The 15,914-nt window shown below is 39.1% G+C and overlaps 2 protein-coding genes across 2 annotated transcripts in view; one reads left to right on the forward strand and one right to left on the reverse strand.

Annotated features, from left to right (window-relative positions):
* Window positions 1-216: 216 nt before the first annotated feature.
* Window positions 217-3,805, reverse strand: Cct5 (chaperonin containing TCP1 subunit 5). The gene is made up of 7 exons (XM_071716216.1): window positions 3,550-3,805; window positions 2,495-2,919; window positions 2,217-2,409; window positions 1,861-2,130; window positions 1,330-1,515; window positions 780-1,098; window positions 217-702 (listed from the first exon to the last, which is right to left on the reverse strand). The coding sequence occupies exons 1-7, from the start codon at window positions 3,655-3,657 to the stop codon at window positions 578-580; spliced, it is 1,626 nt and encodes a 541-aa protein (XP_071572317.1). The 5' UTR covers window positions 3,658-3,805; the 3' UTR covers window positions 217-577.
* A 2,366-nt stretch (window positions 3,806-6,171) lies between these two features.
* Shn (zinc finger schnurri) overlaps window positions 6,172-15,914 on the forward strand; it is a 144,431-nt gene continuing 134,688 nt past the window's right edge. Inside the window, exons 1-2 of the mRNA XM_071715773.1 lie at window positions 6,172-6,249; window positions 6,518-6,569. The gene's annotated coding sequence lies outside the window, so the exon portion shown is untranslated. The remainder of the gene's footprint in view (window positions 6,250-6,517; window positions 6,570-15,914) is intronic.

Below are 15,914 nucleotides of genomic sequence, written 5' to 3' on the forward strand. Positions count from 1 at the left end.
TAATTGAGAAGAGACTAAAGTCGACCGATGAGTTCTTATCTCATTTCTAATGTTTCTTATACGAAACACTACACAGAAGCAGTAATCAGAAATCGCGTTATTGATTCCCGATTGCAATAACTGCATTCCCTACTGTGCTATGAGAAATTCTAATGTTTTTCGAAAGAGTATAGGAAATTAGAAACAGATATAGGTAAAAACACAAGTGCCCGTGAATCAGGTATCGCTTAAATGATTGTATTGCCAAATTGGTATACAGGTCAGAAATTGTATCGTTGAAAATTATTTCATATCATCTCTTATAACTTATACAATATGTAATATTGTACAAATGATCAAAAGACACGTAGTGTCTCGTGCCAATAGAAGATAACGTGAAATAATTTTCAATTAATTACAACTATTTAATTTATTATATATTATATAAATTATAGAAGATGATGTGAAACAATTTTCAATTTAATCAATTGAAGCTCTATCCATTATTACAAATGTAAGAATAAATGCAGCACATAAAACGATACCAATTACAATACAGTATTTAATATAATCACACATAATTAAATAAACTTGGGCTTTAGGTTTCGCCGTAAGGCGAGCGTATGTCGTCAATTTTCAGTATCATTTTGACGAGCTGCGTAGCCAGCAATATCTGTTGGATTTTGCTTGTCAGTGTCTCAATGACATTTTGTCTCTTCATATCTGTAACAAATGACTCGTGATAATTTCATGATTAATGTATAAAACAGTATGTAATACGTATAAAGATCGATACGTACTTGCTGTGCCTCGATTTAAGCAATCGATACCAAGAGCGGGATTTTTTTCGGCCAACTGACGCGCTTTAATTTCCGCTATGGTATCTACCGAAGAAAGGCCTGAATTTTCCGCGAGCGCCATGGGAACGCTCTCCAAAGCTTCGGCGAAGGCACGGAAGGCGTATTGTTCCAAAGTGCTGATTTTATCAGCCTGCGCCATGCAAGCCAGCGCGCAGGATATTTCCGCCGCGCCTCCACCATAAATAACCCTGTTGTCTTTTACTACGTTGCGTACGGTACATAATGCATCATGTATCGACCGTTTCGCTTCTTCGACAATCTATAAACATAAAGGCAATACATACTCCATTATAAATCCTAAAAATTATCTATGTAGCACAAGTGTCGCATCGCAAAAAACAAGTCCAATTCACATAGAGTATTGAATAGTTTGTATAATTGCAATGCATTATTATTGCAAGGTGTCTGGTCAGTTATGTACAATGGAAGGAGTACTACTGAAATTCTCCTTGCACAAAAATCATTTTTATCAATAGCTGTCACTGCGTACCATTTTGTTGCCGCCGCGAATAAAGATTGTCACAGCGCGAGAGTTTTTGCATTCTTCGATGACTAGCATTCGATCTTTTGTCGTGCCAAACGTTAATTCCCTGACAACGCCTGCATGACCAAGTTTTTCCGGCGTCAATTCCTCGAAGCGAGGTACAATGCGTCCACCGGTCGCAATGGCAATGAGCTGAAAAAAAATTTAAATCCTTTATGCGTATTTCAAAACGCATAATATGACAAAGAGATTGCTATTAGATTATTCAGATCTCATAATCTTTTGATCATTGGAGCCACCACGATAGCCAGATCACCGGCTATCTAATTTTGAAAGTTTTTCATTTTTCTCGAAAGTTAATATAACATTAATTTGCGAGAGAAGACTAATGCTTTCAAAACTAAGACAAGCCAGTTCCCCGAACTCTCGCACCTCCTCTGGTTCTTTTTCTCATCACTATAGCAAGCAATAATTGCTATAAAAATAATTAAAATTGATAAAAAATTGAAGAAAAATGAAATTATAAAGACCACTCACTTCGATCTCTGGACCGCCGACCCACCTAACTGCGGGCAAATCATTTTGCAGCAGAAGATGGTTGGCCTCGTCGTCAAAGCCCCATTGACAAATAGCCAGTGTCGTGCCGGCATCCTTGACCTGCTTCACCATCTCCGTGAACTTCTCGCGCTCATAATTGCGCAAAGCTCTGTAATCGTCGACCGACGTGACATCCAACTTATGTTTAGTTTTGGGTTTTGGTGGTTCAAACGGACAAGTCAAGATCGCCAGTTTAACGTCTTCTAATCTCTGTAACATTACACGGACATTAAAGTAATATGTAATTTGTTTATCATAGAGCAAAAGTCTGACGTGGGACACTTTTCAAATTTTACCTTCGGCATTTGTGGATGACTGAAGTCCTTGTCGACAATGACACCGCGTACTAAGACAGTATCCTCCAATTTACCACCGACCTTTCCTTCTATCTTGATTAGTTCAAAATTAACATCGCGAGTAACAGGATCCATAACTGCCAATACAGCTTGCACAGCTATTTCCGCCATCTGCCTATGATGCTTGTTGATACTGTAATAAACAAAAAAATATATATATGAGTAAAAAAAAAGAATTGCGAACAGAGAATTTAAAAGCAATAAAAATACTTAATTACATTTTCGAACCTAACGAGGTCATAGCTATGTCGATATAAGGCTCCAAATTCTCCGGGGTTCCCTTGAAATCGTCCGTTATTGTCTTGAGATGCTCGGTTGAACATCTAGCCGCTAGTTCAAAACCGTCAGCGATTCTAATCGGATGAATTCCCTTGTCCAGCAGCTGTTCAGCTTGTTCCAGAAGCGCACCGGCCAGTACAACTACTCCAGTAGTGCCATCACCAATCTCGTCATCTTGAGAATTTGACAATTGGACCATCAGCTTGGCAATCTCATGGTCGACATCCATATTCTTCAAGATTGTCGCACCGTCATTGGTAACGGTGATATCTCCGTCCGAGCTAACCATCAACTTATCCAGTCCCTTAGGCCCCAAAGACGTCCTAAGGATGTTGGCCACATTGCGCGCTGCCATAATATGCGACTGTAATCAAAAGATTTAAATATTTCCCATATTTAAAATTCAAATTCTTACTATACACATCGCCTTCTTATTTAATAAATGTAATAAAATTAATTTTATAGTTTAAATTTAAAACTGCCTATTCTCTCCAGATTAAAAATAAAAACAAAAATCTCAAAAAAAAATATATATACACACATCGTTGAATAAACCCGGTTTATAACTTTGTTGCTCTATCGCAACACTCACAAGCTAAAAGCTGGATCGCCTTATATGGTCACAAAGAATCCAAGGTCCCTCGAGAGAGAAGAGGGAGACACATTAATTGAGACATATTAACCTAGATCTCCTCCAGCCGTGCTTAAATCGTAGGTCAAAATCTCGAGAAACGAGAGACAAAAAATCGCCCGGTACGGTCCGGCCTGAATATTTCGTTCTATTCATCGCCGAGGCCTGAAACACCGCCATTACCGCTCGCACGTGGCCGAGCGTCTCTCGGGCTCGGGCGTGATCCGGGGGAGCGGCAAAGCCCTCGGGGACGCGTCGACGAGACGTCGATACGTGCACGTCATCCGCAAGAGAGGACTTATAGAATGACGCCAGAAACGAGGTGGAGAAGCGCGATTACGAGGTCCGCCGTCGCCATCTCACCTTGATTGCATCGTGACCGGTGAGGCGTTGCTGCTTCTCCTGGTTACGGATGATGATGAAGGGCCGGCCGTACTCGTCGAACGCCACCGTTCCGGGTATAGCAGTCATTTTGGCGACCTGGCGAGATCCGGAGCGGATCGATCACTTCCTGACGAGACGGTTGATCTTGACGCCAATGGTTGACGGTGATCGCTTGCCGAAATAACCGCTACTTGTGGCTTGCGACTTGCGACGCAACCGGAAACCGGAGCAACGTCATGAATAGAGGAGGAAGGAGGAAGAACCTCGCGCATGCGTAGTCGCGTGAACGTCGTTACGTCTCAGTTTCGTATATTGTCTTGTAACAAAAGATGTCCATGAGATCCCTCATCGTGGGAAAAAAATAGGAAATATGAAATATAATTAAATATAGAAAGTAAATATTTTAGAAGGGAGATGACAATATATCATTGATTTTGTATATAATCATTAAATAAAATATTGTTAAATATTTCTCGTAGTAAAATTCTGATTATCTTAGCGAAGAGAAACAATTTTAAGGCAAAAATTAAATATTTGCGTTTTAGCAACCGTGTTAAAATATAAATTATATAAAATAATTAAATATAGAAAGTATAATTAAATATTTAAAAGAAAAGATGCCGAAATATAATCGTCAAATAAAATATATTGCTGAATATTTCTCGTAGTAAAATTCTAATTAAATTCTTTGCGAAGGGAAGCAAGACAAAAATTATTTACGCTTTAGCAATCGCGTTAAAAATTTACTAGTTGTAATTATAGACAGTATACATATTTTTTGGGGAGGACAATATATCATTGAGCTCGTATATAATCATTACATAGAATATTGCTGAATATTTCCCGTTATAAAATTCAGGTTATTAATATTAATCCAGTAAAGAGAAACAAGGCAACAATTATTTGCGCTTTAACAACCTCGTTAAAATCTGTAGTCTTTTTGAATAATTAATATATAAATTTCTTTGCATATAATTAATGCTACATATTTAATATTTAATAACATTTTATAACATTTAATATTTATTACATATTATTAACGCAAGTCTACATTGCAATACAATGCAAAATATTAGTAACTTATATGGGCTCTAGGAAATATTTTGTCATCTTAGCACGAGGCTGTCGAAGTTTGTCACGTGTGTTTAATGAATACAATTCACGCACGCGCATGAAAATCCCGCTCGAAGAAGATTCCTCCAATCCGCAACGAAGAAGCAGACCGGAATAAAGAGACAAGCGAGCAAAGGACCAACCGCGCGAAAGCTCGCATTACTATTCTTCATTTTAAATTCGAATTGTTTCTTAATTAAAATCGAAATATTATTGTGAGAGGAATTATCGTTTCAGCTAGGCGATGTGCTAATATAATTCCATGAAACAACGCGCGGAAGGTACGATAACAATTCATTAATCGAAATACGAGAAACGAAATATTCGGCGTACATTAATTCTGTGCCGCTAGGTATATTGAACGTTATCGTAATGTTTAAATATTACTGGCGGCGCGACGGTTGGCGCGAGGGGTGCTCGACACTTGTTTTCGTGTACGCTGGCGATGACGTCACGTTACGTCACGCGGTGTTTACGAAAATGATCGCCGCGGCTGGGGGGGGGGGGGCGTTCGCGCGCCGCGCGTCGCGCTATCATTCATGTCCCGATACTCGAACCGGTAGGTAGCCGAGCCGAGCCGCTTCGTAAGTAGCGTTACTACATCGCGAGATTTGCCGCAATAAGCATTACGATATTTACGATGATATCGCGGCACTCTTTATTAACCATCGGATTAAGTATCCCGTTTGCACAATCGACGCTAATTCTCGCCGTTCGCGATTCACGAATGTGGCCGAAGCGCTGGTCGTTGCGCCTTGCACGCTTTACAGAAATCGAGTGAGGTGAATGTAGAATTAATGTACGCTGAATATTCCGTTTCTTGATTTCGATGAGTGAGATATTATCGCGTACAGCATGCAGTAGACGATTGAAATATGCTGGCTACCGTTTCGTGATTTATTCGCGATTTATTTAACGGGGGACGGATTGCCTCCATTGCCTCTCTCGAAGGATTCATTGATTTGAGAATGTAATTTGGCCACCGCTTTCGCGTTTCGAGAACACGCCGTAATACGCGAATCGTCGTGGGATTTAATGTGACGGAGTACGCGAATCGCGCGATTTAACGAGGTGCGAGGTGATGTGTGTGTGTGTGTGACGTGTCGACCGTTTAATTGCATTAATTCGCATCTCGCGGAATTTTACGCGCTCGAACTGTATCGCAAGCGTGCCTCGAGCAAGCGTATATTCGTCGAAAGCACGTTGAAAGGCTCGTTTGAATTCGGCCGTTGATTCGACTCGCGTGGTATCCGCGCGGCCGCGGCGTCGCGTCGCGTCGCGTCGGTATGAAGTTGGCTGCGCTCAGCGGAGAAAGCGCGGCTCGGTGAACTGTCGGAACTAAATAATAGAAGTGCGCCGTACACGCCGATCGTTTCGTATCGGGAGTGTCTAAGAAAGTATCGCGATCGTATTACGATAATTACTTCGCTTTCGGTCGCGAAATATTGGACAGTTCAGACAGTTGTCACGCGAGTGTCCTGTGCATCGGAAGGAGGAGGAGGCCTGACAAGCCAGAGGAGGAGGAGGTCTGGGAGAGGCATCGGGCACCGGCGGAGCAACTTTGAGGTGAGTGTCATTTCTTATCCGCATAAGATTAATAATTCTTTGCCATTTATTCGGACCGTTTGATCTCGATAAGCTGGAAATTAGAGAAAGAGGAACCGTCTAAAGTTTTGCATTTATTCTTGCAAAGATTTTTTCCGGGAGATAGATAATTATGTTTTAGTAAATGTAATTAAAAGACTTGAATTAGATGCGCGTAAGAGTTATCTCTTTGAAACGTTGATCATTTTGAGCGCCTCTTTAATTCGAATCTTTCGTTTTTGTGTTACAGGTATCATCGCAGCTACGAGGCCGAATAACTCCGCCCGTTGCGCATCGGATCGGTAAGTGACAAATTGTTTTATAATGAATTTGTATATTATATCTGTCGCAGGGATTCGTTTTTCGCAAAATTCCTGGGGAATCCACAAAAAACCGGGATATTGTGGAATAAAAATTATTAATATAAATATAAATATATAATCTATAAATATAAATATAATTTTATGTAATTATATTTATATTTATAAACATAATTTAAAATACATTTATAAATATAAATTAATAAAAATTTTAATTTACGATTTCACCGACAGAACCTAAGATTTTGCAAAATCATTAGTAAGATTGTGTAATTCCATATCCCGGTTTTTTGTAAATTTTCTAGGAATTTTGAAAAAAAAAAGAAATTTCTGCGATATATCCATATATATAACAGTATACTGTAGATAAATGCGACTTTACACATCTATCAAAATGTCACAATGTTTTCTGGTTAACTTTCACAAGATTGGTCTTTAAAAATATGTCGTCGATGTCCTCATTTTCGACTATCGGTAAAATACATAGACCCGAGTTCTCTACTTTAGCGGCTCACTCGTCGATATTCTTTTGAAAATTATAAATTAATCCAAATAAACTATTTCACGATAAAAATCGTTTCCTTTCCCCTCCGAAATCTTTAGAGAAAGAAAATAAGCGTTACAGAATATAACGAATCACTAACGAAAAAATTATATCTTTATAAATTCTTAAAATAAATGTCCAAACATCAACTTCTAAACATCAAGTTCTAAAACTTCTTTATTTTACTTCTTTGTCATTTTATTTTTAACAGACTTAAATTATTTAAAAAAATCTCTCTTAATATATAAAAATATTCCCGCAAATCTTGGGCAAAGAAGCACTCTATTGAAGAGAAACCGCGATTTCCTACTAAAGCAATAAAAGTTTAACAGAAAAAAAAGTCTCGCGTCGTTCATGCTCGCGTAAAATCTTTCGCAGCAGATTTGAAGCGGTCTCTCTCTCTCTCTCGCTCGGTGACATCGATTAATTACGATTTCGTAATCTCGCGGGGGAATGGATTCTCGTTCCATTCCATCTATACATCGCGCGATAATGGCAAGTGGCAGCCGGAGAGAGAATCGAGCGAGTAAAGTCGACTCGTCGACTACTATAACGGTCGGGTAGTATAAACTTTGACACCGCGGGGCATTACCGCGATAATTAAACGAATTACCGGTCGGGGAGAGGTGGAGGAAGGGAAGAAGGAGGAAACTGCGGAAACTACGAGAATGCACGGGTGCTCGCTCGTGCGTTGAAATATACATCTCGCGCCGCTTCGCTTTCCCGCTCCGGAGAACTTGCACTAAAAGGCTCCGGTAATGCGCGGGTTACGGCTTCAATATGCAGTAAAACTAGGATAGCCCTCATTGCATGCTCCGCGCTCACCTAAAGCGCTCCTCGCTCACCCTCCCAATCCCCGTAGCGTAATACATCCCGGGCATATTCGCGCTCGCGATACAAAAGGTATATACTTAGAGCCCAGGGCACCTCCTTCCCGAACTCGGGAAAAGCCGGTGAATAGAGAAATAATCGCGTAACGCGCGAAAACTTGTGAAAGGACGTCGCGAATAAAGAGTACGAAATTGACGTGACAAGATCGTATCCGATAAAGGAATATTTGTAGATCGTGTCCTCTCTTTCCTGACGTTTATGAAACGAGTCTATAGAACAAACTTCGTTCTGCTAAAATTTAAACAGAGAATGATATATTCTTTCCTCCATTTTCGAATAATCCTTGTGAAACGTTGATTTTCTTTCTTTGAAATACCACGCGAGCGTGAATCGATTTCGGAAACGATACTTCGCGCGTTTCTATCATAATCTCGCTTCAATGATCGTCTTTGCCTTTGAAATACATTGGCTTCACTTACTGAACGCAAAATGGGAATCCACCGGCGAGAAATGTCTTCAAATTTCCAGTAATGGTAATGAGTAACGCGTACCGCGAGGATGATTCGAGGAAGTGACGTGACTTCAGGAATCAAACGTTTCGTCGTGCACGTGCGTTCCTCCCGAGGCAATGCGCGAGGAAAGAGCGGCTCGGCTTCTTAGAAGCAATTTCGCTGTTGGAAAAGTATAATTGCCGGTTGGGTAAACCGTTGACGGAAACCCGGCAGGCAAGTGAACATTGTTCGATGTGTAAAGTCCGTAGATCACGCGTCCTGTCGAAGCTAATTAAACTAAGATTTTTTGCGGAAGATGCCGAATGTTTTTTTTGAAAATGCAGAATAATGATATCACGCTTTATTACGCGAACATAAATCTAATTCCGATTTTATGTGTATAGAAAGAGAAGAAAACATTTATTGACGATTGCTCTCTTATCGAAACTTTACGATAATGCGGAAAAGAAGAATAAGAGAATGGCGTTTGTTTAGTTATATTAGTTATGAAATCACGCTCGTTACGAAACGTTGCCTGAAGAAATATAATTAATCGTGATGTAATGCACGTCGTTATAAAATTGTACGGAAATAGCATTGAACAGAGCGCGTATGATTTAATTATTATAAAATCTTGGAGAGTTCTGCTATATTTGTGCGTGCGACTGGTTTCTCAATGAGAGTTTACAACATGCCAACAGATGGCGAAATAATGCTGAAAGCTGTTGGATATATCAGAGTTATTTATATCAGTCTTCAATAATTCTCTCTACTTCGAGATATAATAAAATAAAGGGGAAAAATATCTTAAAATACAGTTCAGAACAAATTTATTTATATGAACCTTATATTTATAAACATATCATCTTAGGATTTTCATCTTTACTATATAAAAGAAAAAATCGAGAGGTACATATCTTATATCACAAATAATACATCGGTATAGCGCTTGATGTTTCCGCTATCGGTATAAAAAATATGATACTTGAATAAAATTAAAAAATTATAAATTATCGTTCCATCCTTTAACGACCTGCGAGAGATCGCGAGAGATTATACGGAAAAACGGTAAAATCGCGGACGATAAATAGATCGAGGATAGATAGTAAGCATGTCGAATGCGATAACGGGAGGAAATCGGGGTGATCGGCGACGCAGTGGTTGAGTTACTTACGTAATCTCGCGCGTCGGATAGCTGATAAGCGCGTTAAGTAATAATAGATATTTCATCCGGAGTGCATGCAGCCGATACGGGAACTCCGATAATCAATAAGCGATAAACGACGGCGCCGTTTTAAGGACCGGCAATGCGCCGGGCGAGCCCGTGACTCATTCAGAAATCACGCACTGGCAATTGCGCACCTGATTAGACTCTCCGATATTTTTGCCAGTATTCCGAGAGACAAGGAAGACGGATAAAAACGGTCAGATAAGAGAAAGGCTCCGTCGATTATTTTCTTGGAACAAAGCGAGGGAATGAACACTCGAAACATATCTCCCGCAATAATAAGCAAAAATAAGCTCCTGCAAAACGCGACAAGATCTGTTTGTTCGCTCAAACTCAAGCGGATTTTTATCTCGTCGTACTTTAATTGTAGATTAAATTGCAAATTTCTTGAATATATTTAGGAGCTCCAACAGAGAATCTCTTTTTTCGTAAAATTTTTGTGAGATAAAATTTTTGCGAAGTTTTTGATCTTTTCTTTTCTTTTTTTTTTTTACGAAGTTGAACTTGAAAAATTACGGAACGTCTCATTCATTACAACCAGAAGTATTTTTTTTCTTCCTTTAAATATTTCCGATAGGTTTAGATACTTTATTCGTGTCTTCATATTCTTTTAATTGCATGTCTTTTAAGACGTGGTGTTTTATGCTTCAATATTGAGCTAAATGCAAAAAATTAGGTAAGTCAAGCATGGCGCGACGTTTTACGACGGGGTCCCGAAATCGCGATAGAATAACAGATGTTATCGTTATCGCGTTTTTGCGGTTACACCGCGTTGTGCACTGCGATCTTGTCCTAGTCAACTCCAGCAAGAATCGTCCATGTTTTTGACTACATGCTTACCCCGTTTATCCCTGTTATCTTATCTTATCAAAGAGTCCTTGAAGGAATTTGAGTTGCTATTCAGAAAATTCTGATGCAATTTATCATATGTAATTTGGAGTATCGTGTACGAGAATGAATACGTCAACAACGTATTTTACAATCTGGATTAATTATTTCACTATTTCGCGTCGATGAGCATCATGATTAAAGTGCGTTATTATTCAGCGAAAGAATCATCTCGGCAAAGTTTGAGCGGATCGAAACGAGACTGACTAGATCGCCCGTGCTAAAAAAATAATAATTAAATCATCGCACTGAACATTGCATTAAAAATTTTTCCGATTTCACGTATTTATTAATGTGAATGAGCACACGCCAGCTCTAAATGCTCCACATACACGTTACAACGGATCGTAAGGCAAATATCGTTTCGCTGGAAGTCGTTAAAACGTCACCATGTATGCAAAATTTAAGCGGTGCTATAAATGTATATGGAGCACGCGAGTGATGAGACAGCATTGGAGATTTCGTACCACGAGTGATATATTAGCAAATTATATATAAAATTTAATGAAATGTTAAGTGACATATTATACACCTGAGCATTACTAATCTTGAAATTATTCTTTTTTCTCTTTTTCCGCTTGTGCTCCTAAAATTGTTGAAATGAAGATAGAACGCGAGCGATTAAATTTTGTTTTATGGGTCAATTTGATTATCGCATTTAATTATAAAAAGATTGCATAACAAAGATAAGTTAAGCAAGGTAGCATCTACGTTGTAACAGAACTATATTCACACTTCGATCGATCGATTAACACCATCTCATTAACCCCGTGCGACATTCGTCTCTCCGTACAAAAATACTCTTCGCACGCTTACAAAATTAGACTTATGTATAATAAAAAATATATATAGTATATAATATATTATATTATATTATTATATATATATATTTCCAAAGATATCATATTCATAGCCGACATAGTCGTCTCAATCACTATACCTCTTTTTTCTATAAAATTAAATTAGCTAAATATTTATATATGCGAAAGTGCGTGCCTCAATATTTATATGCCGGCGTTCTGGATATAAATGTTGTTACATATTTATACCTATCGTGCATCCTACGCTCCCCACGCGCGAGCTTGATTATAATTTTATTTCGCTGTCACGCGACGTGATCGTTATTTACTTTTTGTGCCAGCTTCGCGACACATATCCTCGTTAAAATGCATCGTATGCGTATCGTGTGATATAGAAGATGTCCCAAGGAATAATGCAAATATTTCACCCGTGGATCTTGGCTAATTATTTTCCTATAATTATAGTGAAAATGTCACATCTATATAGATTCGATAAAGTAACAAATACTATTTAAATTATAATCCGTGAAGAGCAAAATTTTAGTGTGACTCCTACGTATTCAACTCAATTATTAACAAACTGCTGCAAATCACAATAAAATTAATTATTTGACCGAATATTAAAATATTCGTATCTCGATCAGACAAATGATACGACAAATTTAGACTTGTGCTGATATATCTTTCAAATAGGTTAGTTTTGGAATAGACTGATAAAATATTTACACTTCCGCGCGGGGTGATCTGTATCGGATACTAATATCCGCGATGTTGTCCTGGTTCATCGCTCGTTCCAAGTAATACCGAATGACAAGCCTCGTGGTTGGGAAACCCACGCGCGTTCTCCCACGTATGAATCGACCTGAAAGGACACCTTCCTCTCGGCGAGGAGGCGGCAGCCTGTTACACGATTGGGAAGATCGATGAGAAGGGAATAAAGTCGGGAAAAGTAATCATAATTCCAATTAATCTTGTAGGTATAACGTCGCGACGTTCGACTTCTTGCTTCGATAATGGTAATTATATTAGTATCACGGAATCCCATTAACGCTTCGAAATTTTCTAGTGAGTTTAACATCCCCTCAATTGATATCGAAATCTCCCGACCGCGATCTTAATTGATAGAAAAAAAAATATATAAGAAATTGAATCAAAATTCGGAACCAAATCATCATCGAATTTATAAAATCGTCATTGATTAAAATCCCCAGATATTAATTCCAATAATAGATTTTTTAAAGCTATATTCCATTCAAAGAAATATCAACATACTAATAGATTTGAAATAAAAAATCTCGGGAACCTAATTTCTTTAGGATACAATTAAATATAACCAGTGGATTTGTTTAGTATTTTAGTTCGAGTCCTATTTATCAAAGGTATAATTGTGCAAAATTCCCACAGACAAAATTAATGAGAATCGTCATTTCGTTTCTTATTGATTACCGCAAAAACAACAGTTCGATATTTCTTATCTATATATGGCGCTGTTACATTTTCAATTTGCCAAGATTCGTCCTACTTGGCGTTATATTTTACCGTCGCGCAAAGGGAAGGCCAAAGGAAAGATGCATCAACGTCAAAATAGAGAATTAATTTTTCCAAGACGTTCATTGCGCGGCAACCCATGGTGGTCATTAAGAGGAGTATCACCCGCTGCTTCCTGCACAATGTCGCGGGTAAATTCTAGCGTTAAGGCAATCCAATTGTGCCTCGCATTTCAATTTATCATCCGCGTTCTCTATTATTACTCTCCCTGTATATGCACGGGTCTATCTAAGCAAAAAGTGGCAATAAAGGCGGCTGCGGGCTTAGGGCTTAGGGCGCTGCAATGTGATTACGTTGCTGCATTAGAAAGAGCATAAATTTCAAAGATACACGCGTGCCACAACATGCACGTTAGGACGAAAGAATGGAATGTATCTCGTACGCAGAAACCACAAGGAAATCCCGTGTGTCACAATCCGCCACTTTCCTCACCGCGAGACAAGTCTTTATCTTCGATTTTATCATACCTTCCGAAGGACTCCTATGAAAGATCGTTCGACGCCGTGTCGTTCACAAGAACATTCTTGGAAGGCGTCTATATAAAGACGCTTACTCTTCTCAGGTGTATGCTCTTAAATTTTGCAAAGAAAAATGCTTCTTATTTTCTTATTTGTAATAAGTCAAATTAAATGTAAAACATGGTGGAAATTATATCACAAATATAAGTCCTTTTAACATTAAACAAGATATCACCATGGAAAATGTTTGAAACGACCGCAATTGGCGTTGTTTGTGAGGCACGCGTTATTATATTCTTTTAATAAACAAACGCATCGCCGAGCGTACTTTATTATACGCTCGCACGTTCAGTCTTTGAAATTCATACGGGGATGCATACGCGAGTTTATCAGTTTTAAGCGAATAACAACGCGTCTGTTCAACAACGAGCCTGCCAAGAGAACGGGCACCTTTCAAAGGATTTTTATTCTATACGCGATTGGCCACGCGCTCTTTGTTCCCACGCTACTGCACTTTAGCACGCATAATAACGTACAACGAGGAGAAGCGTGGGTGTACAAGGTGCCGTGGCTCTGCCTACATAATCGCAAAGAGGGTCTGTAAAGCCGGGGTGTTAACTTCCGCCATCCGGGACGGCGCGCGCGTGTGAAGGGGTTTGTTTAACGAGGGTAGTTCGCCTCGATGCAGCGACCGTAAAATCCAGCGTATCTTACGTTATTATTTAATAAAAATTACGGCAACAAGCTGGTTATTACGACATCTCATTTTGCTTAAGTTAGACTCGCGGCGTTTCTTTAACGACTTATTCTATAGTCGAGTCGTTCATTAGTTCATTATTTCGAAGTCGGATCATTATTGACTTGTTTTTAATTCGAAGTTAATTTGAACACGATGGGGTGCAAACCTTAAATAACGTAATAATCACAAATTAATATTCCTTTCATTTTGCTACAGGCTAAAAAAATCTGCTCGTTATATTTGGAGAGGTTTTGGAATATTATACTTTAATTTTGATGTTGAAAAATGACGAAATTTCTGTGACACTACATGGATAATCCTAATAGCCGTTACCGCGCGCGTTATGACTTAGTAATCACTCGTCTCCCTTCGCGATTAGCATCATCTTTCTTGTTGACTGCCCCGTACAAATCGATTCGGATCGATCCATATCCACCAGACACTTTTTCAACCGTAATGAGAGCTCGCGTTCTCAGCAGTTGCTGATCGATTTGAATACCATAACGACGCGTCTCTCTTCAGTAAAATATCGTTTCCGAAATCTGATAACCGGATCCCTGATTTCCATATGTGCCATCATTAATAACGAGTCTTTCGATGCATACAATCTGCCATTTTCGATCTTTCTCCCTTCTTCCTTTCGACATGGATTACTATCGGTGCTGTGAAGTAATATCCATCAATATCGCTTTCTGTCAGAACTTTTTTCTTTTTTCATCTTTTTTTGGATATAATATGCATAATTAAAACTGGTTTACACTCGCGTACAGTTCAATGATCTTCTCCGTTGCTCATCGGAATTCATTGAGAAGCATAAAATTATCTTCAATGGGATGCTTCATTGAAGAGTGTGTGGAATAAACTAGATTGAAAACAACCACTGTTACTAACATCCTGTTTCTAGCGATGAAAGTCGCCGCTCTGCAAGTAACAGTCGTTCATAGATACTAGATGGAATGCTGGCTGCGTTATTGGATGCTGGAAGGGCTATCCGCGACGAAGCAATATAAAATCGGCGCGAAATTCCGCGCGCTTTGACCGACCGCTACTTTCCAATGCCTCGGGTGTCGTTTCCCAAAGATCGTTGTTTGTTGATCGCGCTGTACGTGTGCGTCCACTAGGCAAACTGCTCCGAGTAGAGCGGAGAGCAGTCTATACCGGCCAGACACCTTTCTATCCTTGTGGGCTCCGCGAACAGGAGTTACCGGTTGGAATGCCATCGCGCTGTCACGTTTAAGGTCCATCCACACGTGTTAATGACGGCCGTTCTGGCTGCCTTACGTCTGACATCATAGATCCGGGATTCGCGCGCGAATCAGATCCGTTCCAGCATTCCACAGACTTGAAGTCCTGTCCGGCGACGCTCATAACGATCTGCGATCCTTCGTGGAAACGGTATTCTACGAGGAAAGAAAGGAAAGGCTTGGTTCGAGGAAACCATGAAAGCATGTAAGCTAACAAGGTTCGACCGTAAATAACAACCAGACTTTTATAGAAGAATTTGAAATAAGTCTAACAATAGAATCTCAGTATTCTTTTTTACAAAAGATAGAAAGTAATTGTAATGATCTTTTAGAAGAAATACTATTCCGTAAGAGACAGACAATCTCATGTAGAATAATCGAGTATACAATAAACTTTGACTAATTGAACGAAAGAACTTTTCGATATTTTATGAAATGTTCAGTAAAGTATTGTTATATAGTTCACTGAAAGTTTTCCATAAATTATAAGGAACTGAATACATGTATGAACTGTAAACTTATACTTATAAAATAAATGTATACACTAAAACTAATT

The sequence above is a fragment of the Temnothorax nylanderi genome, unplaced genomic scaffold, assembly GCF_030848795.1.
Source record: "Temnothorax nylanderi isolate EJ_2023f unplaced genomic scaffold, tnyl_v1.0 TNYL_tig0001_pilon, whole genome shotgun sequence".
Lineage (NCBI taxonomy): Eukaryota > Metazoa > Arthropoda > Insecta > Hymenoptera > Formicidae > Temnothorax > Temnothorax nylanderi.

Bases quoted from the DNA above. Each gene is read 5' to 3' on its own strand.
- Cct5 (XM_071716216.1), bottom strand. From the start codon at position 3,657: ATGACTGCTATACCCGGAACGGTGGCGTTCGACGAGTACGGCCGGCCC. The intron at 2,410-2,494 runs GTAATTAAGTAT...TGTTTATTACAG, and splicing joins ACCTCGTTAGGTTCGAAAAT to TATCAACAAGCATCATAGGC. The intron at 703-779 runs GTACGTATCGAT...CATTTGTTACAG, and splicing joins CTTAAATCGAGGCACAGCAA to ATATGAAGAGACAAAATGTC.